The sequence below is a fragment of the Drosophila ficusphila genome, unplaced genomic scaffold, assembly GCF_018152265.1.
Source record: "Drosophila ficusphila isolate 14025-0441.05 unplaced genomic scaffold, ASM1815226v1 contig_106, whole genome shotgun sequence".
Classification (NCBI taxonomy): domain Eukaryota; kingdom Metazoa; phylum Arthropoda; class Insecta; order Diptera; family Drosophilidae; genus Drosophila; species Drosophila ficusphila.
The window spans coordinates 10,029,464-10,052,198 of record NW_025063993.1 but is presented as its reverse complement, the minus strand read 5'-3'; the positions used below and the strand labels follow the sequence as shown (position 1 = coordinate 10,052,198).

Below are 22,735 nucleotides of genomic sequence, written 5' to 3'. Positions count from 1 at the left end.
ATAATTTCGTTAGTTTTCATATTTGTTTTTCAACGTTTCATACTTTTCAGTTTTATCGTCTTCTGTTGTTGCTACAAAGTCTACATTTTGTTACGGAACATTCTTATTCGAAAATCTGGGTTTCCTGTTTTAAAACTCAAGAAAAACATTTAAATAAAAAAAAACCTACAACAAACTCGTTGCCTAAACGCTGAATAAATTGCATTGCCCTGGAAAAGTTTGCTTGCTTTTGGCCTGGGAAAATCGAGGCCTGAAAGTAGGCTATAGAAATCGCATCCTCCCCTTTTTGCGGCGTGAGTGTGGATATAGTATGTTCGTATGTCAGCCAAACTTGATGATAAATATTTAAATTCAGTGGCGAATTTTCTGTTCGTTTTTTTATTTAACAATTCTCTACATCAACCAAAAATTTTCTACAAAAATTCAGCTACAAACTACGGAAAACAATAGTTATTAAAAATATACAAAACTACGCTTAAATAAAATTGTGTGAAGGGAGGTCAACTGCTCATTCAACTATTGCCCAGGCCAAGTAAATAAGCAAAATATCGCCTTAATTTGTTTTCACCTCTACGCGCAATTTATGTTACTTAGGTATAAATATTTTTATATAAATATAACATGATTTTTGTTTTACTTCTGGTTTGTTGTACAAATATGTAGCAATTGCTTGAATCTGCTTAGTCGTATAGTCCGCTATTTGAGTTATCCATAAATGTTAAGTTTATCGTATATACTTGTGTGAATTCATTCAACAACCGAAGCTCAAAAATTTTCATTTTGCAAAATGACACCCAACGTTTTTTCTAGTTTTTTGTTTTGTTTTGGGTAATTTGTGGGGTTCTTTCTTCATCTTTAACGTTATTTTGTGGTTGTTTTCTCTAGGTGGTCTCATAGCAGTGCAAAAGGCGTTTAGGTTAGATTTTCAAAAGGGGTCCGGTTTTGGGGATCAACAGAATCGAGGGTGGCTAAATATCTATATTGCTATGTAATGCTATTTAAATTACTATATAATTTGTGTAGTTCTTGCATCTATCGTTAGGGTTAGTTTCGATTTCGGTTGCGGTTACGGTTACGGCATAAGGTTTATTTCTTTAACTCTGTCTTGAGATCCTTGTATGGTTTTTGTAAGATATTTACTAACAATGAGCTATGCGGCGAGGGGGTGGGGCAGCTGAGGGGGAAGAGTGGGGTGGATAGATAGAAAATAAACGAGTTTTCAATAGTTAAAAGCAACGCTTAGACTTTTATTATTACACACAAATGTTTGTTGTTTGCTTTCTCACTTTTTCGTTACGCTCGTTCTCTCCTTTATCCGTCTTTGTTTTTGTGGTTTATTTCTGTTTTTGTTGGTTTTGCACATTTTTTCCATAGAATAAATAAAACTTATTAAATTTCGTTTAAAAAGAAGTGCTTAATGAACTTAATTAAATCTTTATGCTCTTGTATTAGCTTCCATTTTCTTTGCTGAATATAAAATATGAATTTTGCTTTCGGTCGATATTTTTTTGTGGTTTCATATATTTTCTTAATGTTCTAGATAATTGTAAGCAGGTAAATGTAACTCAAATGTATAACAAATAATAATAAGTAATAAACTTAACTAACGAAAATAGTTGTTGTTTAAAGTAACATAATTGTATGGTATTATGTAAAAACGTTTAGTTTTTAAATTGTTTGTTTAAGATCTTGCAAATCACACCAAAAGAAATAGGGTTTCTTGTTATAAAAGATAAACGAATAAAATTTTTACAAACTAAAAGGAAAATTGTGAAAATATGTGAGGAGATAGCGCGGTATGAAGGGGTTTTTCCGGGGGATGGTCTGTGTTCGTTTGTTAGTAGGTAGTAAGAAAAGTAGTTCTCCGCTTTAACCAGCTGACTATGTCTGGGTTAGTTTTGGGTTGGTTATTTTAGTATCAACAAATCAACAACGAAAACTATTCACTTCTAGTTTTGCATTTTCATCTGTCCGTCGTCTGTCTCGGTCCGTCAGCTTGAATATTTTTTTGGGGTTTTCTGATATTTTTTTCATTAGGTTTATATAAAAATCATAGCTCACTTAAACTAACCAGCTGCCAAGTGCCCGGCAACTGAGGAGGGAAGTTCTTTGCTCATTTCTAAATGGTTTTCTTTTCTTAGCGTTTCTTTAATGTTCTCTTTTTTTTGTGGGTTTTCATTTTGCAATTTTTTATACAAGTTTTTCTTATGCTTTTTATGTTAATTCTTCTCTCGAGTTAATTTGAAAATAGGCAACGAAATTATTTACAATATGATTTGTTGTGTGTGTGTGGGTGTGGTTTCCATTCACTAACAGCTAAAGCAAAACTTAACCGAAAGAACTAATTACAAAAAATAATAAAAATGAAAGTAGTAGGGAGGGGGAAAGTAGAAGAAGAAGGCGAAGAAGGGGGAGTTTTGCGTAAAACTAAGCTAGACAACTATCAAACAATTTAAAAGATAACAATTCTAGGTCTGGGTTCTTCTACGTGTGTCTCTTTCAGTGTTTTGGGTTCCCATTGCGCTCGGAAGTATGCTACTTTAAAGGCAAAAAGCTTCGGCTGCAGAGCTTTTCAACGCTCCGCTCTCGTGAGACTTTCTTTTTGGCTACTCTAAAAAATGTTTAGTTTCCATGCGGTTTCTCCTCCTTTACGTTAAGTTAACTTGCTTTTAGTTTTTAGCATAAAATAAATATTTAAGCGGAGCACGACGCCGTGAGGGGTTTGTTGTGTGTGTGTTTTTGTTTTTGTTTTTGCTTACTAATTATATTTTTGCATATACATATTTAGATATAATATGTACTTTATAGTGTAGGTTTCATGTCTGCTGTACTAAACATTATTAGTAGTTTTATCATAGTTATGATTATTGTTATTTTATCAATAGTTATTATTATTTAATTGTTGTGGTGTCCTCAGGCCAAGTCACAAAATTGTATTTATCATTACACATCTTGGAATTTCGATAGACGTGCACGCAAGTCCATGTTCTCCTGTTTCAACTGCTCCACCTCCTGATGTAATGTTGCATTCTGAATCAAAGGGGATCAAAGGGTATTAGTTTTGAGTTATTTGGGGAGGACGTTCGATGGACTTACTTCCTTCTCCAAGTAGCGTGCCCGCATCGCAATCTGGTTCTCCTTTTGGCGCCGGGCGTCGCGGGATCGCTTGGCGGCAATGTTGTTCTTCCGGCGGCGCGCCCAGTACTTGTCGTCCTTGAGCTCATCTGGAACAAATTGCTTGCGTGACTTTTTGATCATCGGCTGCGGCTTGAGCTCCTCGTCGGAGAAGGCTCGAGTTCGCGGATCAAAGTCACGGCCCGAGGAGGCGAACGAAAAGGCTGGAATATCAAATACTAAATGTTAACAATGGTTCACAGACTGTTTCGTGCTAAATTAACATCGTAGAAATCAACCTCAAAACGGAAACTGAACAAACGAAATGGTTAACTCATGGAAAATTCGAATTCGAATTCGATTTGAAATTGAATTTTAAGGATTTGCACAAATTGGAATGGGAATCATTGAGTGGACGGCCTTGCGGGCCTTCGGTTTGTGTCTCTTTAACATTTAGCATTTGATAAGACATTTGTGGGTAACTTAAATTAATTTATATAATTCAGTTATAATTTAAGTTAGAAGCAATGTCCATTCCATTTGTGTTTAACATAATTTAGTCTACAAAAGTCAATAAAGTTTAAGATCGTTGTTTTGCCGCGTTCTTTTTAATGATATTAATAATAATCATTTAAATTAATTATTTAATTAGAATAGCTTTAAAAGAATACCAATTTGACTCTTATACAATAACTAATTTTTCAATATTGAAGTATTATCATTAATATATTCCAGAGATTAAATTTTACAATTACTTCGAAAATTTACAATTATGTACATTACTTTTTATAATATTAATACAATAAACTGCTTTTACGTTAATAATTAATTTTAATTGTATATCAAACGATCTCAATTGACACTTTATCGATTTATCGAGAGCTCGATTATACGCCATACTCACTTGATTCGGCCGGCGATGGCGGATTTAGCGTGTCCGGACTGATGCAGTCGGATGGCGAGGGCGACCGCTCCCGCTTTGTGGTTATGTGGCCCAGGCCCAGCGACAGACCCGCTGCGTGGCCCAGGGAATCGGACCGGTGACCCAGACCACTCGTGTGGCCCAGATGCGTGCCAGGCAGGCCATCAGGTATGTTATTCTCCGACAGGAACTCGTCTAGGTCGGCATACTAAAACGTTAAATGATAAAAGTGTAATGAAAATCTGAACACAGATGGGAGGAGAAATATGCCCTCGGGGTTAGTCACACGATCTGAGCTCTGATGATGAGAATACAATTCTCGCACTAAGTAAGCAATCGATAACATTCAAGTTAACTGTTTCACCGTGTGTTTTGTCATGACTGTACTGGTGTTTATGTGTGTTTTGAAGCTGTCTCCACTGAATATATTGCCAGATTTTTAATTTAATTTACACGGAAGTGAATGTTTTCATGAAACTTAGCATTTATATCCAGTTTTCACTAACAGATTCACAGTAATAATGAAAAGTTTTTTAATCAGTGGAGACCGCCGTTAGGTGTTGAAATGTAGAGCTTTTTGTGTAATTTTGACCTTTGGAACATTGTATAAAAAGACGCAGCCACTACGCAGCGATGATAGAAATGATACTAACTTGTGTTACCTTGAGGTCGGTATCGTAGGGTAGGGTCTTGTCCCACAGATTTGGGCCCAGAAACGCTGTTTGCGCCTCAACATTCCAGATGTCGCCCTCCTCCTTGTATTTGTCATCTGGGCAGATGATTTCTTTGCTATTCGATGTGGATTTGCCTGCAAAACAAAGGGTTGGCAATTAGTCAGGGCCATAACTTAGATTAGATTGCGGTCTATAAGTACGGGCAGTTAAGGGTTTGATATCTTATCCTAATACTGGGAAGTGGGTCAAGTACTCTTCATTTCTCTGTTATATAAACCATTTAAATTCTTTGGAAATTGTATGGGAACCACACATACATATAGCTAAACGATTTCCGCGAATTTCCGCATGCAGCTTTTGGCAGTAAAAAACGGGTTACAGGCAAACAAAACGAAGGAAAGACAAAAAATCAACAAACAAACAAATCACGCACACAAAGCAAACATCGGCAAGAGGAAGCAGCGGACAGGCAACACACACGAAAAGCGAAAGTGAAATTTTTTACAACAGCTTTCAAACTGATTTTTATCGCTCCCAGCTGAGAAAAAATAAATTAAAATAAACTCAAACACTCGAAGAGATGGCGAAAAGCTTTTGGCCCTATTGTAGCCGAGTTGAGTGCTATTTTTTTCGAAGCTTTTTTCGGCTTTGGCGCTGCGCATGCGCAGCTGAGCATGATCTTTCTCTGCTTTTCGCTTCTTTCCTTTGATTTCTTTCACGAAACCCGTTTGCTGGCCACAGACAGTAACAGAAACCGAAACCAGTTGCCGTCTTTGGTTTCTTCGGCTCGCAATAGTTTCCGCTTTCTTATTCACTCTCACTTTCATTTGCGAATGCTTTTTCTTGTATTTTCATTTATTTTTTTTTCTTTTTACAGTTGTTGCTACTGCCGCTTTTTGCATTACGGACTATTGCGAAATTTTATGCCATTTTGCGGCTTGCCTCTTTTCTTTCCTCGACTTCTTCGGCTGCAAACACACATTTCTGGTCTGTGCCATGAAGTAATATCTTTTCTTTCGATTTGCTCACCAAAGCGTAAGTGAAATGCTCAAGTGTCTGTGAAGTAATATCTGGTGTTTGGGGAAAATTAGGACTTGCGAATCGGCAAATGCAAAGGCCCACAAGGCTTTTAGCTTAATATTTATTATTCAAAGATAAAATAAATTGGAATTTATTATATACAACGAAAAATTAATAGTTATTCCAACAGGTAATAACATTTTTAAGTAATTATTGTTAAGTGTTGCTAATAGCATTTGTTGAGCTAAGCATAATTCAAAGATATAAATTATTTATGATTTCTTTGGAAGCCGACAAAAATTATAATGCCACAAAAAACAATATGAACTTAATTAATAAAAAAAAACATGAAAACTTTAACGAACTTTAACGAGTTTGTATTAACATACAGAGCTCCAAAAACTTTCTTCAGTAATAAAAAATATACTTCTGCAGTTTTAATAAAGATTAAAGTTTATTAGTGTTTAAGTTTCCTATTTATTTTTAACAACTTTAAAAATGTATTAAAAAAAACTTAGGAAATTTAATGTTCGTATTTCTTTTTGTAATATTTAGTATTACAAGTATGGTATGAGAATACTCGAAGATATAAACCATTCATCATGCAAACAAAAAATACGCAAATTCTGTGAAGAAGAAAACGATACAAATCGCATTCAAAAGTGGCATAAGCTTACTTTCGCATAGCAATTAAATAAAACAAACACAATAGAAACAAAAGCACAAAAAACAAAACCCAACTAAAGATAAAACAAACTAATAACAAAAAAAAGACAAAAACCAAATTACCGTTTGCTTTGCAAATGAAACCCAAAAATGGAGATTTCCTGCCTGTAAAACAAAAGAAACGGAAAAGAAAGATAGTAGAAAAGAAATACAATATTGATTCTTTACAAAAGAAAACAAAAACATGAAAGATAGAAAAGACAGAATAGTATCAACAGAAAGCATGCAAATGTGATAATATGAAGCGATCCATTTCATAAATTATATATTTTGCGAAGAAAAAATCGAGAAGGATGTAAATTTTGCTCCTTCATGAATATCCCAAAAGATACTTTTACTTTTATTTTATTGCCTTCGATCTGAATTTATTTCTCTTCCGGTTCACTTTCACTGTCATCAACATTGTTGATTTGTGTGTTAAGCAGCAGGAATCTTGTCGTTCAGTTTATTTTTAGAAGCGAACCTAAAACAGGAATTCAACTTAATCTTCTCTCGTTTTTTGCCTCAGTTTCGGTTTCAGTTTCTCTTGCCATTTTAAGTGGGTCAAGCGATTTTTTTCTGTGTCATCTTTGGGAGCCCTCGCACCTTTTATTTTTTTTTTTTTTTTTTTTTTTTTTACCTTTTTCTGGCTTGGGATTTTTATCTTCTTCTTTTTGACGACCAACGAAATTTCTCATTTTTGGTAATTAAAATAATTTGCATAATTTTCGTGCGTTTTTGGTCTCTGTTTCACTTTCATTAGAAAGAGATAGGGATAGAGAGAGAGTTCTCTCCTTTTGGGCCTACGACAACAAATTTATTGTTTCTCTAGTGAAACGCTCTCACACTTCCAGTTCTCTTTTCGGCCGTAGTCTTTTATGGACCTAATCATAATATTATTATGCTTATTACTGGCTTATTATTTTTCTGTAAATTGTTGCCTCTGTGGTCTTTGTTGTGTTAATGGTTGGCCACAATTTTTAGTGGACCACGGTCCGTAGGTTTTTCAGATATGTATATAGTTTTTTGGTTTGGAATTAAACTTTCACTTTTTGTTTCGTTTTTTTCGGGGTTTTAGTATGAAACAGCGTAAATTTCGGTAAGTTGGCGGTTTTAGTGACTGTGATTTTGATGAATTGCAAGTCTACTGAAGAGGAAGTCGAAGAAGTGGGGTTTAAATGGAAGGAAATATGAATACAAACATTAGGGAAATATATTTTTTTAGTACAAAAACTCGTGTTACTCCTAAAAAATGTTCTAATGAATATTAGGTATAAAATATTTTAAAAAATTGTTTGCTGTTTGAAGCTTTTTGATTTTTTTATCTTTCAATCTTTGAATGAAAATTGCTTGTTCAATCATTAATTTATTATCTTAAATTTTTTCCGCTTTTATCGCAATAGCCATTAAACCAATTAAAGTTTGTATTCCCAGTCACATCCGTCTCAACTGCCCGAATAAAAACTCCCCACTTACCCCTTCGATAAGCGAAATGAAAGTGAGAGTGCTCGACGGGCAGGAAAAAACGAGTCTTCAGCTCCCAAAAAACTATCCCCAAAAATGCATTCGGAGAAACCAGTTTAAAATACGCAAATCGATACAACTTCTGAGGGAAGAATTAAATTGGGGACGAGCTATGACGATACCAACGGCATTGAGATATATTTATGAAAATTAATTCCACGCGAAAGTTTATTTTGGGGACCCAGCTTAACACCCCGGGATTATCATAAAAAAATAATGGTAAAATACTACTTAGTAAAAATTTCGAAAAAAAATTAATAATAAACTAATAGAAATAAGCTGTGGCAAAATTATGCAACTTTTTGCATTTTTCTGAGCCGCCGTCGGACATGTTAAACAACAACAACTGTCCGCCCCTTTCACCTGTCTTTCTCCGTCTCCGTCTCTCTTTCTCTTTCCCCATCTCTCTTTCACTCTCTGTATTTTCGTGCGCATGCGCAACGATGGCGCAACTGTGACGGGTTTTTTGTTGTTACTTTTCTCGGTGTTGTTGTTATTGCTTGTAGTGATTGTTGTTGGTGATTTTTTAGTTGTTGCTGCTGCGGCTGCGCCTGAGTGCCTCGTTGTATTACATCGATTTATAAACTATATGTACATCGCACTCTTTTTTTATGGTTTGTTGCCATTGTTGTTGGGGAAGTTTTCGTTGTTGCTGTTGTTGTTGTTTCGGTGAAGTGCAGAAAGTGTAACACTTTCGATTGTTGCGCTGTCTCTGTGTGTTTGCTCTTTCGTTGTTGTTTTTTGGTGAGGCGGCTTTGTATGCATTGCATTCATTCCGTATTTGCGCTCATTTGCATTGCTTTTTTTGTACTTTTGTGTGTGTTTTATATCTTCTACCGCTCTTTTTTTTGTGAAATTAATTATGTGTGGGAAAATGTGATGGGCATTTGATTTCCGGGTCGCTAGCACGGAAAACTTGTTGCTAGGAGCGGCAAATAGGTAATAGGCAGTGAAAAGCTCAATCATACCGTCTAGACTAATGTTACAAAATGTTTCCCATCAAATAATGGGAATAAAAATATATACTTTCCCAATGGTTTTGAACTGATGACTTAAAATATAGAATTTTATAAGCTTTATTTGCTTTCTTTTTCTTTTAGTTTTTTTTATGGAATATTTGACCTAACTCAATTAAAACTTTTTATATATTTTAAGGCCTTGTCTTTTAACATCTTTAAATATTCAGAAAGTTAAGAAAGCCATACAAAACATATAATAGGTTAAATAGCATGTTTTCCGAAAGGCTTTCATCTTTTAAACAATCTTTCCAACTGTGCAATTTAATTTTTCAATCTCCGTCACTCTGAATTTTTGCAGACTAGCTGCCATAAACGCGATTTCCCTAACGGCAGACCGCTTTCTTTGCGATTACGAAATTAAGTAGAAAATTATGAAAGACAACCGAGCGGCGGAATATTTTGCAATAGTTTAATTGCACGAGACTCGGGCGAAAGTGAAAATCCGCAGACAGCGACACAATTTGCCACATAGCTTTTCCACTCAACCCATTAGCCCAATTTCAGTGCGAAAGAAAGCCGAAGCCGAAGCCAAAGCCGAGCTAACAGCAGCCGGAGCGGTTAGTTAATTAGCAGAAATAAGGAAGCGAAACCGATAATCATACGTATCGTGTTAGCTCTATCAAATTATAGACTCATGCCATAAAGCGGCCGAAACACGAACGACCAGAGACATCGAAACCCAAATAAAATTGCCTCAAATATGCAGAGCACGCTGGCTGGAAAACGAAAAAAAAAATAACAAAAAAAAAACTAAAACGAGGAGGAGGCGTGGCTGGGGTAAAAACGTAATCAAAACACGGTGAATTCAATCAAAGTGCTTCTGGTCTTTTCGTATTTTTCGCCTAGCGCGACGACGTGTGAACAGATTGCTCATACGCCTCGTGGTGCACAAGGCAAAAGCCGCCGTTAAAGCCAAAGTGCCTCTCTTTCGGCCACTTTCACTGATTCAAGTTTCTCACCTGGCAGCGTCGCAGCAATTCGCACGTTTTACCGTTGTGCGATTGCGCAACACATTTTGCACTGGTGAGCGAGTGGAGTGGAGTGTCGGCCAAACAACAATAAATAAATTGGCAACAATCATGCGCTTTGGCCAAGACGAGTAGCCAGCGTCTTTGATTGAAATAACTGTAATACGTTGCATTTTGGCAGGCCGCCTATCTGGGTGAGTGTGTGACGCCTCGGGGGTTTCTAGGCCCCCGCCAACCCCCCTCGATTTTCGCCTTTTGGCATGTTTCAGGGGCACAATTGAGCGCTGCGCTTCCCGCGGAGATAAACCAAACGAAAGGAAGTCATGAATGGCCAGATTGAGGCGCTCCGAACGGGTCAAGTCAATTGAAATTGGAGGCGTTCATGGCCGTGTCTTTGATAGAACCGTAGAAACCAAAGAAGGTGCAACAAGATTGTGCAAAAAAGAAAAGTTCATTTTCTTTACTTTTAAGTGGAGAACAAAAAAAAAAACAATTATTGTACAATATAATTATAATTATTGTATAAAGTGTTATACTTTCAATTACTTTTAAATTATTTATAATTAGCATTTTTTTTCCCACGCCAAATCTTTACAAAATCAATCGCACATTCACAACTATTTAAATAATGATAAAATATTAAACAAAAAACCCCCTCATTTATCTACACATTCTTTTTGGCAACTTTCGAAATTGTATATTTTTTGATTAAGATAAAATTATATTTATTTCCCACTCTTTAGAGCTGAACTGGAACCCTTCAACTTTTTTCGTCTTTTTTTTTTTGGCCTGTCTGTCTCTCTGTTTTATTTCAAGAAGAGCCAACAAAGTCAACAGCGGGCAGGCCACAAAAAATATCAAAAACTACCAAAAAAGCAAAGAAAGAAATGAATTTAAAAACTGCCGAAAAAGTGAAAGTTAATTTTGGTGATGTTGCTAAGCCGGCAGAGCAGCTGACTTGTTGCTGTTGTTGCTGTTGTTGTTGTTGTTGTTGCTGGCGTCGGCGTTGGTTCAACGAAAGTAAAAACGCATTTTTCGGCAGCTAAAGAGCCGCTTATGAATTTGATATTGTTTGCCTGGACACATATAAATTATGCCGCGCAATGTCAAACAGAAACCAACAAAAATTGCCCTTTTGTTGCCGCTTTATGTTTTTGGCAGATCAACTCTGGGTGATAACAACAAAAGGCCAAAGACGAGACGAGAGTATAAAAAGAAGCCAAAAGGCCGGACCAGTCGGCTTTTAAATACATCATAATAAAAACAAAAAGAGTTGCTTGGAATATTTATATATGTATATACACACAGTGTATATACCCGAAATAAATATATTTATGGAAAGCACCCAAAGTCAGAAACGAAAGTTGTCTGGAAATGTCGCGTTCAACAACTTGTTGCTGTATTTTTTGGCCCTTGCCGAGAGCATGGCCTAAAGTCGAAAGCAAAAGTGATTGTGAAATGCCAGAGTCACAGTCAGAGTCAGAGAGTCCGAAAGGTTTGAAAGTTAACCGAGATACTCGAGCCAACCTACCCCACGCGGAAATGTCAGAGGCACCGCACTGAATCCATAGAGCAGCCCCCAAATCCAAAAACCGAAAAATAAAATAGAAAAACCCCCGCCTGTCAGTCGTCATAAGTCGCCTGCTAAATTGGACGGACCGCAGATAAAAAGCTGCAGCTGCAACATGTGCCCCTTGCCAATCGATTTAAGCTGACTTTGACACTACATCAGGGTCATTTTGAGGGGTTGGGGCTGCCGTCGCTGGGGTGAGAAAAATTAGTCAGGCATACAATCAATTTGGGGAAATGCAGCTACCGCGACAAGGAAATAAACTTAGCCAGCGAAGGTCAAGAGCTGCAACATCAGCGAAATGTTGTTTCATAAAGAAGGTAAGTCGATCAAGAATTAAGGGAATTCTATATCAAGGTCTTAGATGTCATAAAACCTACATCCCATATCATTTCGTAGAACTTCTTCCCATCAAAAAATTTTTAAAAAACAATTGCTGATCAAGAATTGCTTTTTTCAAAGCCTGTTATTATTTTCCAGGAAAACTTTTACCCATTTTTCCAATACCATGTTACATGTAGGATTTAACTACTAATTACTAGATCCATACCATTTAAGTAGTTTGCGTGTTGCTTCCACAGTTGTTGCACCTGGAATTGGGTCCATCGATTGTTGTCATCGCCACCTCCTGCGTTATTATTATTGTTGTTGTTGCTATTGTTGTTTGTATTATTGTTGTTGGTATTGTTGTTATTGTTGCTGTTGTTGATGACGCCCACTAGACTGTTAACCAAACTATTCTCGTGCGCCTGCTGTTGTTGCGCCACCGCAGAGGCGGTATTAACTGTGGGCGTGGCATTGTTTGTTGCCGCAAGATTGGCATTTGGTGTGGCTGGATTATTGTTGTTGTTGTTGTTATTATTATTGTTGTTGTTGAGGGAGGCATGGTTATTGATTAAGATATTGAGATTGTTGTGATTGAGTATGTTATTATTATTGTTGTTATTATTATTATTGTTGTTGCCGCCGGGGGTGTTTCCCGTGCTGGTGTTGCTGTTGGCATGTTGCAGGTTGTTGGCTGCAACTGCCACCACCGCGGCGGCCGCATTCACATTCACATGAGCCAGATGCTGCAGATGATGCTGCAACAGTTGCGTGGGTGGCGGCAACGTGCCATTGGCAACATTGTTGCCATTGCTGAGATTATTGAGCAGTTGTTGTTGTTGTTGCTGCTGCTGCTGTTGCTGCTGCTGCTGGTGTTGCATGTTGCTGCGTAGCAGATTATTGTTGCAGGTCACATTGAGATTGGAATTGCTGGTGTTGCTGTTGGCGTTGCCCGTGTTGCTGCCGTTGCCGGCCAGCAAATGCGGCAGATTGTGCACCACTTGGAGTGGCAAGCTGCTCAGCGGCGGCAAGGCCGTTGCCTGCGACATGTTGCCCAGCATTTGCTGCTGGTGTTGCTGCTGCTGCTGTTGCTGCTGTTGTTGCACATTTTGGAGCAGTTGCAGCTGCTGTTGCTGGTGCTGCAGGCCATGTTGCTGCTGCTGCTGTAGCGCCAATGCTGGCGGGGGCATTTGGTAGTCCATTCTCATTGCTGAGATCACAATTGCTCAAATTCCTTGCTCACTTCAGAGTCACTGGCTGCATGTATCACTTAGCTGGCCAAGTGTGGCCCAAACATATTGCTGCTGCGGCACTGGCTGTTAACTGCTAACTTAATTAACGACAAATTGGAATTTTAAACTGAACAACCGAAAAGCTTTTTATCGCACGTTGCTGCTGTTGCTGTTGCTGCTGTTGCCGCTTCTAATTGCTCGTGGCGATCGCTCGCACAGCAGCAACATCAAATGGAGAGCGAGCTTACACACTTGCACACTTTGCTACTCAGAATTTGGCGAGTGCTTTGGCTTTGGCTCAGTTGGCGTTTATTTTTTGCACTCGCAGTTTTTCTATTGTTTGTTTTGTTTGCCTTTTTCTATTATTATTCGTTGTCAACTATTCCGCGTACTGAGCGCTGTTTTATTTAATTTTGCTCCGCTGTGTGTGGGGCTGGGTCCGTTCGTTAAGGGGTTCGGTTCTCGCTGCCCGCCGCTTTTGAATGAGAAAAGTTTGACCTTGAAGCGGCAACACAAACAATACAAAAACACACAGCAAAATGTTTTGCTATGCGTTTTTGCTATTTGTCAGCCCGATCGTCGCACTTATTTATTGCGGATTGGCTTTCAAAGCGAATATTTTACCGTAGGATTAATTTTTTTCTAGCAGATAAAATGCTTGTGTTGTTGATCAAAAACTTTTAATATTTTTTGGGATGTTACTAGAAGTATTTAAAATATATACAAATAAAATGTTTGTAACAAATGCCAAAATTTTAAAATCTTTTAAATTTTATTCAGAGTGTAAAGAATTTTAAAATATGCAAAGAGAATTTTATATATTTTCTCAGCCTTAATTTGCTTTCAAAATAATACGAAAGACTAGAAATATTAAACGATGGTATTAAATATTCTAATTAAAGAATTTAAAGTTAGCACTTTATTCAGTTTTGTTTTTATAACATTAGGAAGTCATTGAGAAGGCAAGCTAAGTTTTTAACATTTTATATTGTTTGTGTATAAGCTCTTTTTTCCCATTTTAAAAAGTAGTGTTCGGTTCTAGTTTTGAGTATAATTTTTTTATTAGATGTCATTCCTCTTTTCAACTATGTATAAACACCTCTGATTTATAAAAGATGTTTTGCTTTATATATTCAACATATAAAAGTTTATGTGTCGGTGTTTTTATGTGTTATATATGTGGGCAATTTAATTCAGGAATTCCAAGTATTCTTAAAAATTTCACATAAATGATCTCTGATTAATTTCTTATTTTTGGGAGATCATATAATTTGGAGCACTGCACAATACGTTTTAATCCAAGATGAGATGGGTGGCTACCAGAGGATCGATCCTCGCCAGAAAGCGTTGGGTGGAAGATAAAGGAAACGAAAGTTCACAAGTTCGCACGAATTCGAAAGCGTCGTGCTAAAGACGAAGACACGCGTCGTATACGTATTATTTTATGGCTTTTGCTTTTTTGTCGGCGGCTTGGTATTGGTGAGTGGGTTTTGGGTTTGGGTTTTCGGGATTGGATCGCTGGCTATATAGTATTCGATTTGGTTTTTCTGTTTTTGGTAGAGAGCCGTGAACCGAACCGGTGCCGCCGGACTGCGAACGCTGAGTGAACGCGCGCGTCCAAATCGCCATGCAACGCAGCTTCGCAGCTGAGCAGAGAAAAGCAGAGAAACAGAGAAAAGCTGGGGAAGCGAGAAAAAGAGCAGAAGAAATAACAAATAAAAGCCAAACTTGAAACCGAAAGCATGAAAGCCCATCTTTCTCTTTCTGCCCGCTTGATTTTTTTGCGCATTCCGCCTGTTTACTTTCTTCCGCGCCGCCTGCCAAAGTTCGCTTCTGTCGCCGTCGACGTCGTCGCTGACGTTGGCTTCGCTGCCGCCACGCTTGGCGGGAGCTGCGCTGCCGACGGCGGCGTCAATGCGGAAGCAGATTTTCCGCCGCCGGCAGAGGCAGCAGCTTTGTTTTGAGTCAATCGCAAAAGCTTTCCGCTCGTCTAATTGAGTGAGATTTTCTAAGCTCATATTTGGTTTTTTATAATAAAAAAAAACAAAAAATATGATTTCTTTTAATTCCGAAGATACATCAAAAGTCTGATAAAAAAATATTCTCCAAATTGTCCTATATATTAATCATGATTTAACCTCTACGATCATACCATTTATATAGTAATTGTTTTGAAATGTAACTTGCTATTCAGAAATTAAATTCCATTTCTGTTTTATTAACCCCGGGTTCAAATCGTTCGCTGTGATTAGTATTCTTAAATTGAACCACATTTAATGTACTTAGCTCATGTTTCCTATGTTATACTTAATACCACATTAAAACCTTGTTTTCCTTTAAATGATTAATGTTAGTCAATGAAACAAGACAAAAGCTTACCAGCACAATACAAAACATATTATTTGAAAATAAAGGAGACATCATTCCAAATGGTTTTTGATGCTTACCTGGAATAGATAAAATAAAAATGGCATTTTAAAAAACTGATTTCATTTACCAAATTACAAAATATCAACTTAATTATTTATTATTCTACATGGCAACAATTTTTCTCAATACGCGATAGATCAAACGAAAACAAGTGAGAATTAATTGAGAGATATTTGGTTTTGTCAAGGGTGGCGGAAATTTCCCATGCATGGGGGGCCCACCCACAGCGACAACTGACATTTATCCATTTTAGCTTTCCCCGCTCTTCCCACATACAAAAATAAAATTCATACAAATTATTGTACGTTCCGCCTTTAAAAGGTCATATTCGGTGTATTCAATAGCGAAAAATTTCACCGGCCCCAGCAAAAAACAAACAGAGATGGAAGACCACCCACATTTCATTTGCCATATGCATTTCCATATCATCTGCCATAAAAATCTCATCAGCCTAATTCCAAAATCTAATCAAACCAAATGCATTTTCTCAACGGTGACCAACTGAGGTCAGTTTAACAAAAAAGGGAAATGGGAAAAAAACATGGAAATTGGTGGCAGCTTAGCCGCGAATTTCAAAAGGATTTGTGCCAAATGCATTGACAAAGTAGATCTTTTGATCTGTGAAAGGATGGGTGAAAGGATGTGCCAAAAAGAAAAGTAGAAAGTTGCAGCCCAAAAAAAAACCTTTTCAGCGGACCTAAAGCAAACTAAATGCCAAGCACATGTGTTTAATTAATAATAAATGGAAAATTTAACGGCATATGAATTTATTTTCCACTTCGATTTGCCATAAAATGTGAGATTTTACGTAGATTATTTATTAAGAAGCCGCTATACTGATAAGATATAGATTGTGTATATAGCCACTTAGCATTTTTGTGTTATATACCAAATACAGTTATTTTAACTACAACGCAATTTAGCCTAGGTCGCAAAAATAAATATTTCTTTATCAATTAAAAAGAGCAAACAGCAATAAAACATGAAAATTCTATTGTGGTAGGCTGCAAACCAATAAACTTGACGATCTTCCAGTGCAAATAAACATTGGCCAATGGATCTACATTTCCAATTCTATTTCCTACTCAATTCAGTCAGTCTACTGTACCGATATACTCGTATATATTGTGTATATACATATGTGTATTTAGTAGACTATAGCTGAGCTCACGTGTGCGCGGCAAGCTTTCTTGACTTTTGCGCTTTACAAGCTCGCAGTGCGCAAAGTTCTCGGCCGCTGACGTCGGATGATATCAGCCCGGGATGCAGATATAGACGATCTACAGACATTTCGCGAAGGGAGCGCATATATTAAGCGCTTGCAACGGAAAAGTCATTTTCTAACGCAAGACAAGCTTTGTGGCGAAATGAAAAATCACCCAACTAGTCATACACATTAACAGTTGTTTTCGGTTTCCATTGTTTTTCTAGTACTTATTGTACTCACAAACCTAAATCGTTAACCTAAACAAAATAGAACAAAAAAATAAGCTAGTTTTAAATATTACTTCAGAACTAAATTACTAGAAAAATTCAATAGAATTCTTAATAGTTTAAGTGAGTGTTTGTTTTACAGCTTTTTCTGGTAATTTTCCCCTATTTAAGGGATTTTCCTTTGCCACCTCACCTGAACTCGCTGGCAGAAATCGTGCCTTTAGGCTGTTCAAATGGTTGTGATGCTCGTTGACAGCTGCTGCCACGGCATTTGCGACATGTTGCACGGAGGACACGTTGTTGTTGCTGTTGGTATTGTTGCTGCTGCTGTTGTTGTTGTTGTTGCCATTGTTCTGGCCGGGATTTCCAGCATTTCCACTGCCATTTCCCGGCACAACAGGATTGTTGTTGCCACTCGCATTGCCATTCGATCCCTGGTTGCCACTTGCAACCGCAGCTGCAACGGCGGACACATTGCTCTGAGGATCCATGAAGGAGTTGCGCTGATAGTGGGGATTCTCCTGGTAAATCCGCTGATAATTGAGAGTGGGCAGCGTCCACGAGTTGTTCGTCTTGTAGTGGAAGTTGCCGGTGCCGAAAATGGAGTGTGTGTTGGTGTTGCCGTTGGTATTTCCAGCGGCAGCAGCAACAGCCGCCGAAGAAAGTGTGTGGGCCAGCTGTGCGGCATGATGTTGCTGCTGTGCATGTTGCTGTTGCTGCTGTTGTTGCTGTTGCTGCTGCTGTTGCTGGTGTTGTTGCTGCTGCTGGTGCGTATGATGCGGATGCAGCGCATTCCCATGATGTTGCTGCTGTACGTGATGCTGGTGTTGCTGTTGCTGCTGCTGCTGCTGCTGCAGTATATGCTGCTGGTGTTGCTGCTGCAGGTGCTGTTGGTGCTGCTGATGTTGCTGCTGCTGCTGCTGCTGTTGCTGGTGGTGCAAGGATGCCGCCTGGTGTTGCTGCTGCTGCAAGGCCCAGGCATTCGCGTTGTTGTTGTTGTTGCTGCTGCTGGCATTCCCCCCTCCGCCACCCCCCTGCACTACTTTTTCCGGAGTCATTGCTGCTGACACTGCTGCGATGGTTGTCCATGGTTCCCGAGGATCCCGTCATGCTGCCATCGTTGCCACTGTCGCTGTTGCCGCTGCTGCTGTTGTTGCCACTGCTGCTGTTGTTGTTGTTGTTGTTGCTGCTGCCACTGTTGCCACTGTTTACCGCCGCTGCAGCAGCAACTTGCGAGTTGAGCTGCTGGAAGTACTGCGACAATGTGGCATTCGCATGCTCCTGGGCGAAGAAACTGGTGCACGAATTCGTATCCGACGACATGATCACTGGTTCTACAAACTGGGTTCGATCTTCACTGGGCTATCCTTCACTTATAACGGATATTCACTGTTTTGCGAGTCGATCTAGGTGATCACCTCCTTGTGTTGAACGTGGTTGAATTTGCTGGTGAGCAGTATAAACTTTGGGCCACGGCCGAAAGTTGTGCGCATTGTCTTTACACTTTTTGATTCACTCTACAGTTTTACTATATAGCATAAACTTTTGTGTCTGTGTTATCTGAAAATATTGTGCTTTCGTTTTGAAAAACCCAGATTAGTGTTGAGCACTAGGTTTTTTGCTTGTAATTTTTTTTGCCAGCCAATTGATAGCCAATTCGTTGTTGCTAATGACCAGGTGATAGTGGGTTTAAAATGTTGAGAGTGATTCAGTGTTCAGTGTTCGGTATAGGGAAGTGTTTTTGATAGTGACTGATAATGAGCTCGCTTGTTGTTTTGTGGTCAGGGAATGCACTTTGTTTGCGTCTATTTTTGTGTGACTTTTATTTAGTTTCCATTATTTTTTATTGATGATCATGATGATAAGGAATAAGAAAAGGCATTGTATAGTTGTGTATAGTTTGCGCTTTCTTTCAGTTCAATTAATTTTGTATAATAAGATTTTTGTGACGCTATAGAAATCTATAAGTGGATTCAACCGGTACAAAGGCTTTCCGTGTCTTCAAATAATTTTTGCAATGGAAATTTTCAAGTACAAGATCAAGTCCAATTCGTTGTTTTTTGTTTTTTTGAATTGCCAAATCAATCTGTATATCGAATTAACCGAGTCAAAGGCTTTACGTTTAACGGGAGACTAGGAAGGTTTTCTATATGTAAATCAAAACAAATAAATTATTATTTGCCAAATCAATTGAATTATCCTTGCTCTGCTGGTGACTAACTCTTTTTTCTCTCTCAGCCTTTTGTGAATACCTTTTCTTATTCTCAGAATTGGTTGCTGCTAAGAAATGAGATCGTTTTTGCTTTGGGTTTTTGCTGTTTCGGTATTTTTCTTTCTTGGGCTTGTTGTTTTGTTGGAAAAATAAAAGTAAATTAAACTGTTTGAAATTGTATCCGTAACTTTGGCGCCGCTGGACAGAGTTTGTCGCGAGATCTCCGGATCCCTCGCTCTTTCTCTCTCTGCCTTGTACTATCTCTTTCTTGCTTTCTGCATTTATTTCGCTTTTAACAATAGTTATTATTTGTATGGCACACACACACACTTTAGATCGATTTCACAATTGGTTGCACTTGAATTTTGTTTGAACAAAAATGATTTCCTTGAGTTAAAGTTCTTCTAGAACTTTTCTCGTTATTTGAAAAATCAATTTCAATTAATTTGTTTTGTTGGCGTTTGGAATATTTTTGTTTTTCCCGCTCGCGCTGGAAAAAAACACGGAACGAGCTGCGACGGTTTTCACATGAGAACGCGATGCGACAGAATGCCGGCCGAGTAATTTTCTCGGTCTCAATGTCCGTCTCTGGCTTTTCTCTGCCGCCGCCGCGGCCGCAGTCGCCGCCTCCGACGACGTCGCAGTCGACTCTACCGCTCTCTCAGCCAACTGAAATTGCAATTTTCTGCAAGTAAGTCGGCTTACGTAAAGGGCGGAGGTCCGAAAACAGCTCTCCCGCTCCCACTTTGATAATTATTTTTCAGGTTTTTTTTTATCAAAAGTTGGTGCCGCAAAATAATATTTATATGTGCAGACAGCTTGGTTCAGATTTATAGTAGTTTTACTATTTAATTGGTGTAAATATTACAAATTCCAAAAAATAGATCAACAATTTTATTTATTTTATTCCGCAAAAATTTTAATTAAAAATCTCCCAAAATCAAAAAAGAAAAATGTAAATTTTGTTTGCCAATAATCAGAATTTTGAAACCTATATCATGATCTATTTTTGTTTGCACTACATTCATACAAGTCTTATTTATTTAGTCCTATTATTTTGAGCCTTGCTATATGTATATTTCTAGATACTTGGGCCGCTCAGGCAGCGACGCCGACCGAGGCAGCGCTGCTGCGGCCAAGTCACGCGGATTTCAATATGACCCAAAGCCCACTGTCTAGCACAGTTCTAAGCACGTGTTGCGGACACACCGGCCACGCACACAGGCGCAAATTAATTGAGAGAGAGAGAAGTGCACGTTGAACGGCAAGCGCACTCGAAGATACGGATAGGCAAACACAGATACAATTGTAGATAGGGTAGCAGATAGAGGTACGAATACAGCTCAAAAGTTTCCAGTCGCTTCGCAATTAAGGGCCGTATCTCACCCCCTGCAACTGATATGAATGTGGCCAATATACTATATGAATATATATCAGCTGAAGTGCGTGGCCGAGTGCCGTGCCAATATTCGGTTAATTCGGCACAGATGCGTCTGCAACACGTGACGTATGCGTAATGTGCTCCACAGGATTGCCCCTGTGCCACTGACTAATTAACGCCGCTTCGCGGAAAGTAAGCCGATCTCTCCGGGGGAAGAGGATGGTTGTCTAGGGCTGAGTGTTTTGCTGTCTGGGTAAAGCCAACGCCACGGCGTAGTAGTTGCAACGGAGCGTATACTTAATATGAGTTTACTATTGCCGTAGGTCGCCGCTTGTTCTTGGAATTTTCGAAAAATATTCAAACTATTTGAAGTTTTAATTCAGGTTTTTATGAATATAATAATTGTTTGCTGTTGGCGTAGGTCCGGTATATTTTCTACGAAAGTTGTCTAGTTAACTCTCGTTATTTCCAAGCCACTTATAATATCGGAATTAACACTTTTTGCGTTACGTAGAACATCGATAAAGATACTTTACATATGAATAATTTTCTTAGAATGTTGCAAGGCTTGTTTTGTTATTGAAAAAAAAAAAACATTTCCTACCAAAACAAACAGAAGAATTTAAACCAAAATTATTTGAAAAATTAATAGCATTAACATTCAGTAACTTTTTCGAATATTTTCTTTTTTAATAAAATTAAACCACTTTCCAAGAATATCCTGTCGACTTTTCCACCCCAAAAGACTTTCACATACCCCCTGTTTTTCAACCTTGTGCCATTCTTCGGTCAAACAATCCCCCTTTGCTTTTGATAAGCCCATTCACCCCTAAAAACATATCAATCTGCATAACCATGGACCATGTGCGTTCTTCAGTCACCTGTTTTCACAGGCGAGACAATTTAGGGAAGATATCAAGCATACGCCCCGTGGAGCCAAGTGACTATTTTTAGGAACCGCGAAAGCAACAAGTCAACTCAAACTTCGGGAATCGGAAACACGAACTCGACTTCGGGTTCCTGCCAATGGCAAAAGGACGAGCGGCAGAGTTTCGCCATTGGCCGGGCTTATATGCCGGAAAAGCCGAGAAAAAGGAACCAATCCGGGGAGCTCTGCTGCAGTCAGCAGAGGCAGAGGACGGCGTCAACTGCGACGCTGGCAGAGGCGGCAGCGTTGTCAGGTTTTCTGTTTGTTTTGTTGTCAGTTGTTGTATTTTGTGTTATCACGTTTCGCTTCCACGTGCACCGGCCCCCCATTCGCTTGTGTGTGTGTGTATGTCTACTACGGTCGCACTCACACCGGGAGCCATCGAAAACACACCAACACACAGGCAGACCGCTCTCACATGGATACGGAATGGCGCTTCGTCGGATGAATGAGCCCTGAGAGCGGGAGAACGCGCTAAGCAAAACCAACTGAGTCCAAGACGAAGCTGTTGCTGGTTTATAAATAGCAATTTAAAGCATCGCACACACACATCCACATATCGAATCAATGAGTCACACACACTCGCACGGCATTATTTTGCATCTGAAGAACAAAATACAAAAATAAAACGGAAAAAAAAACTGCATAGATGTGCAAATAAAGCAAATTGTGCAGAATAAATATCGGAAGCGGGCTGAGAACACAAAAACAGAAGCAGAAAGTAAACAAAATAATTGCTGACATTTTTTAAATTTAAGAAAAACTTTTTTTGCAAATAATAAATAGGAAAACTATACATTTACACAGAACGACTATAAAAAGTGTAAAATTTGTAATTGTAATTGTGATTTTTAAGCACAAAGTTTAGAAACTCATTTTTAAACATGCAAATATATATCTGAAACAACTTATTTCCATAAAATATTTCCTTCCGTGTGACAAACTTTGGGCTTCCTAGTACTTGGGTGCCGTGGAATTTTTTTGTGCATTATTTCAATCAAATGTCGCCGCAGAATTGAGCCACTTACACAAAGAAAAGGCGCAGCCAGTCAAAACTTAATTAAACACTCCGTGATTTGCTGTGTTTGCATGGAAACCGTCTGGGGTTCTGGTTCCATATAGGGTTATTAGGGATCCGCTGTTGAGCGCGGTGTCTGGCATGGCGACGTTCAAGTCATTATACACGTGTTTAGTGCAGCAGGTCGTAAATTAACATTTTGCTAAATAATTATTTAGAAATGCTTAGGTGTTTAAACGTTTTTTACGATAGCGCGGCTA

At 38.5% G+C, this 22,735-nt stretch overlaps 1 protein-coding gene across 1 annotated transcript; it reads right to left on the bottom strand.

The window, feature by feature from the left end:
* Positions 1 to 1,216: 1,216 nt before the first annotated feature.
* On the bottom strand, positions 1,217 to 18,927 carry LOC108096235 (uncharacterized protein DDB_G0283357). The gene is given in 6 exon segments (XM_017197631.2): positions 1,217 to 3,030; positions 3,097 to 3,338; positions 4,019 to 4,244; positions 4,690 to 4,844; positions 17,130 to 17,970; positions 17,972 to 18,927. Coding segments are annotated over 6 exon segments (1,839 nt in total). The 5' UTR covers positions 18,260 to 18,927; the 3' UTR covers positions 1,217 to 2,943.
* Positions 18,928 to 22,735: the final 3,808 nt, after the last annotated feature.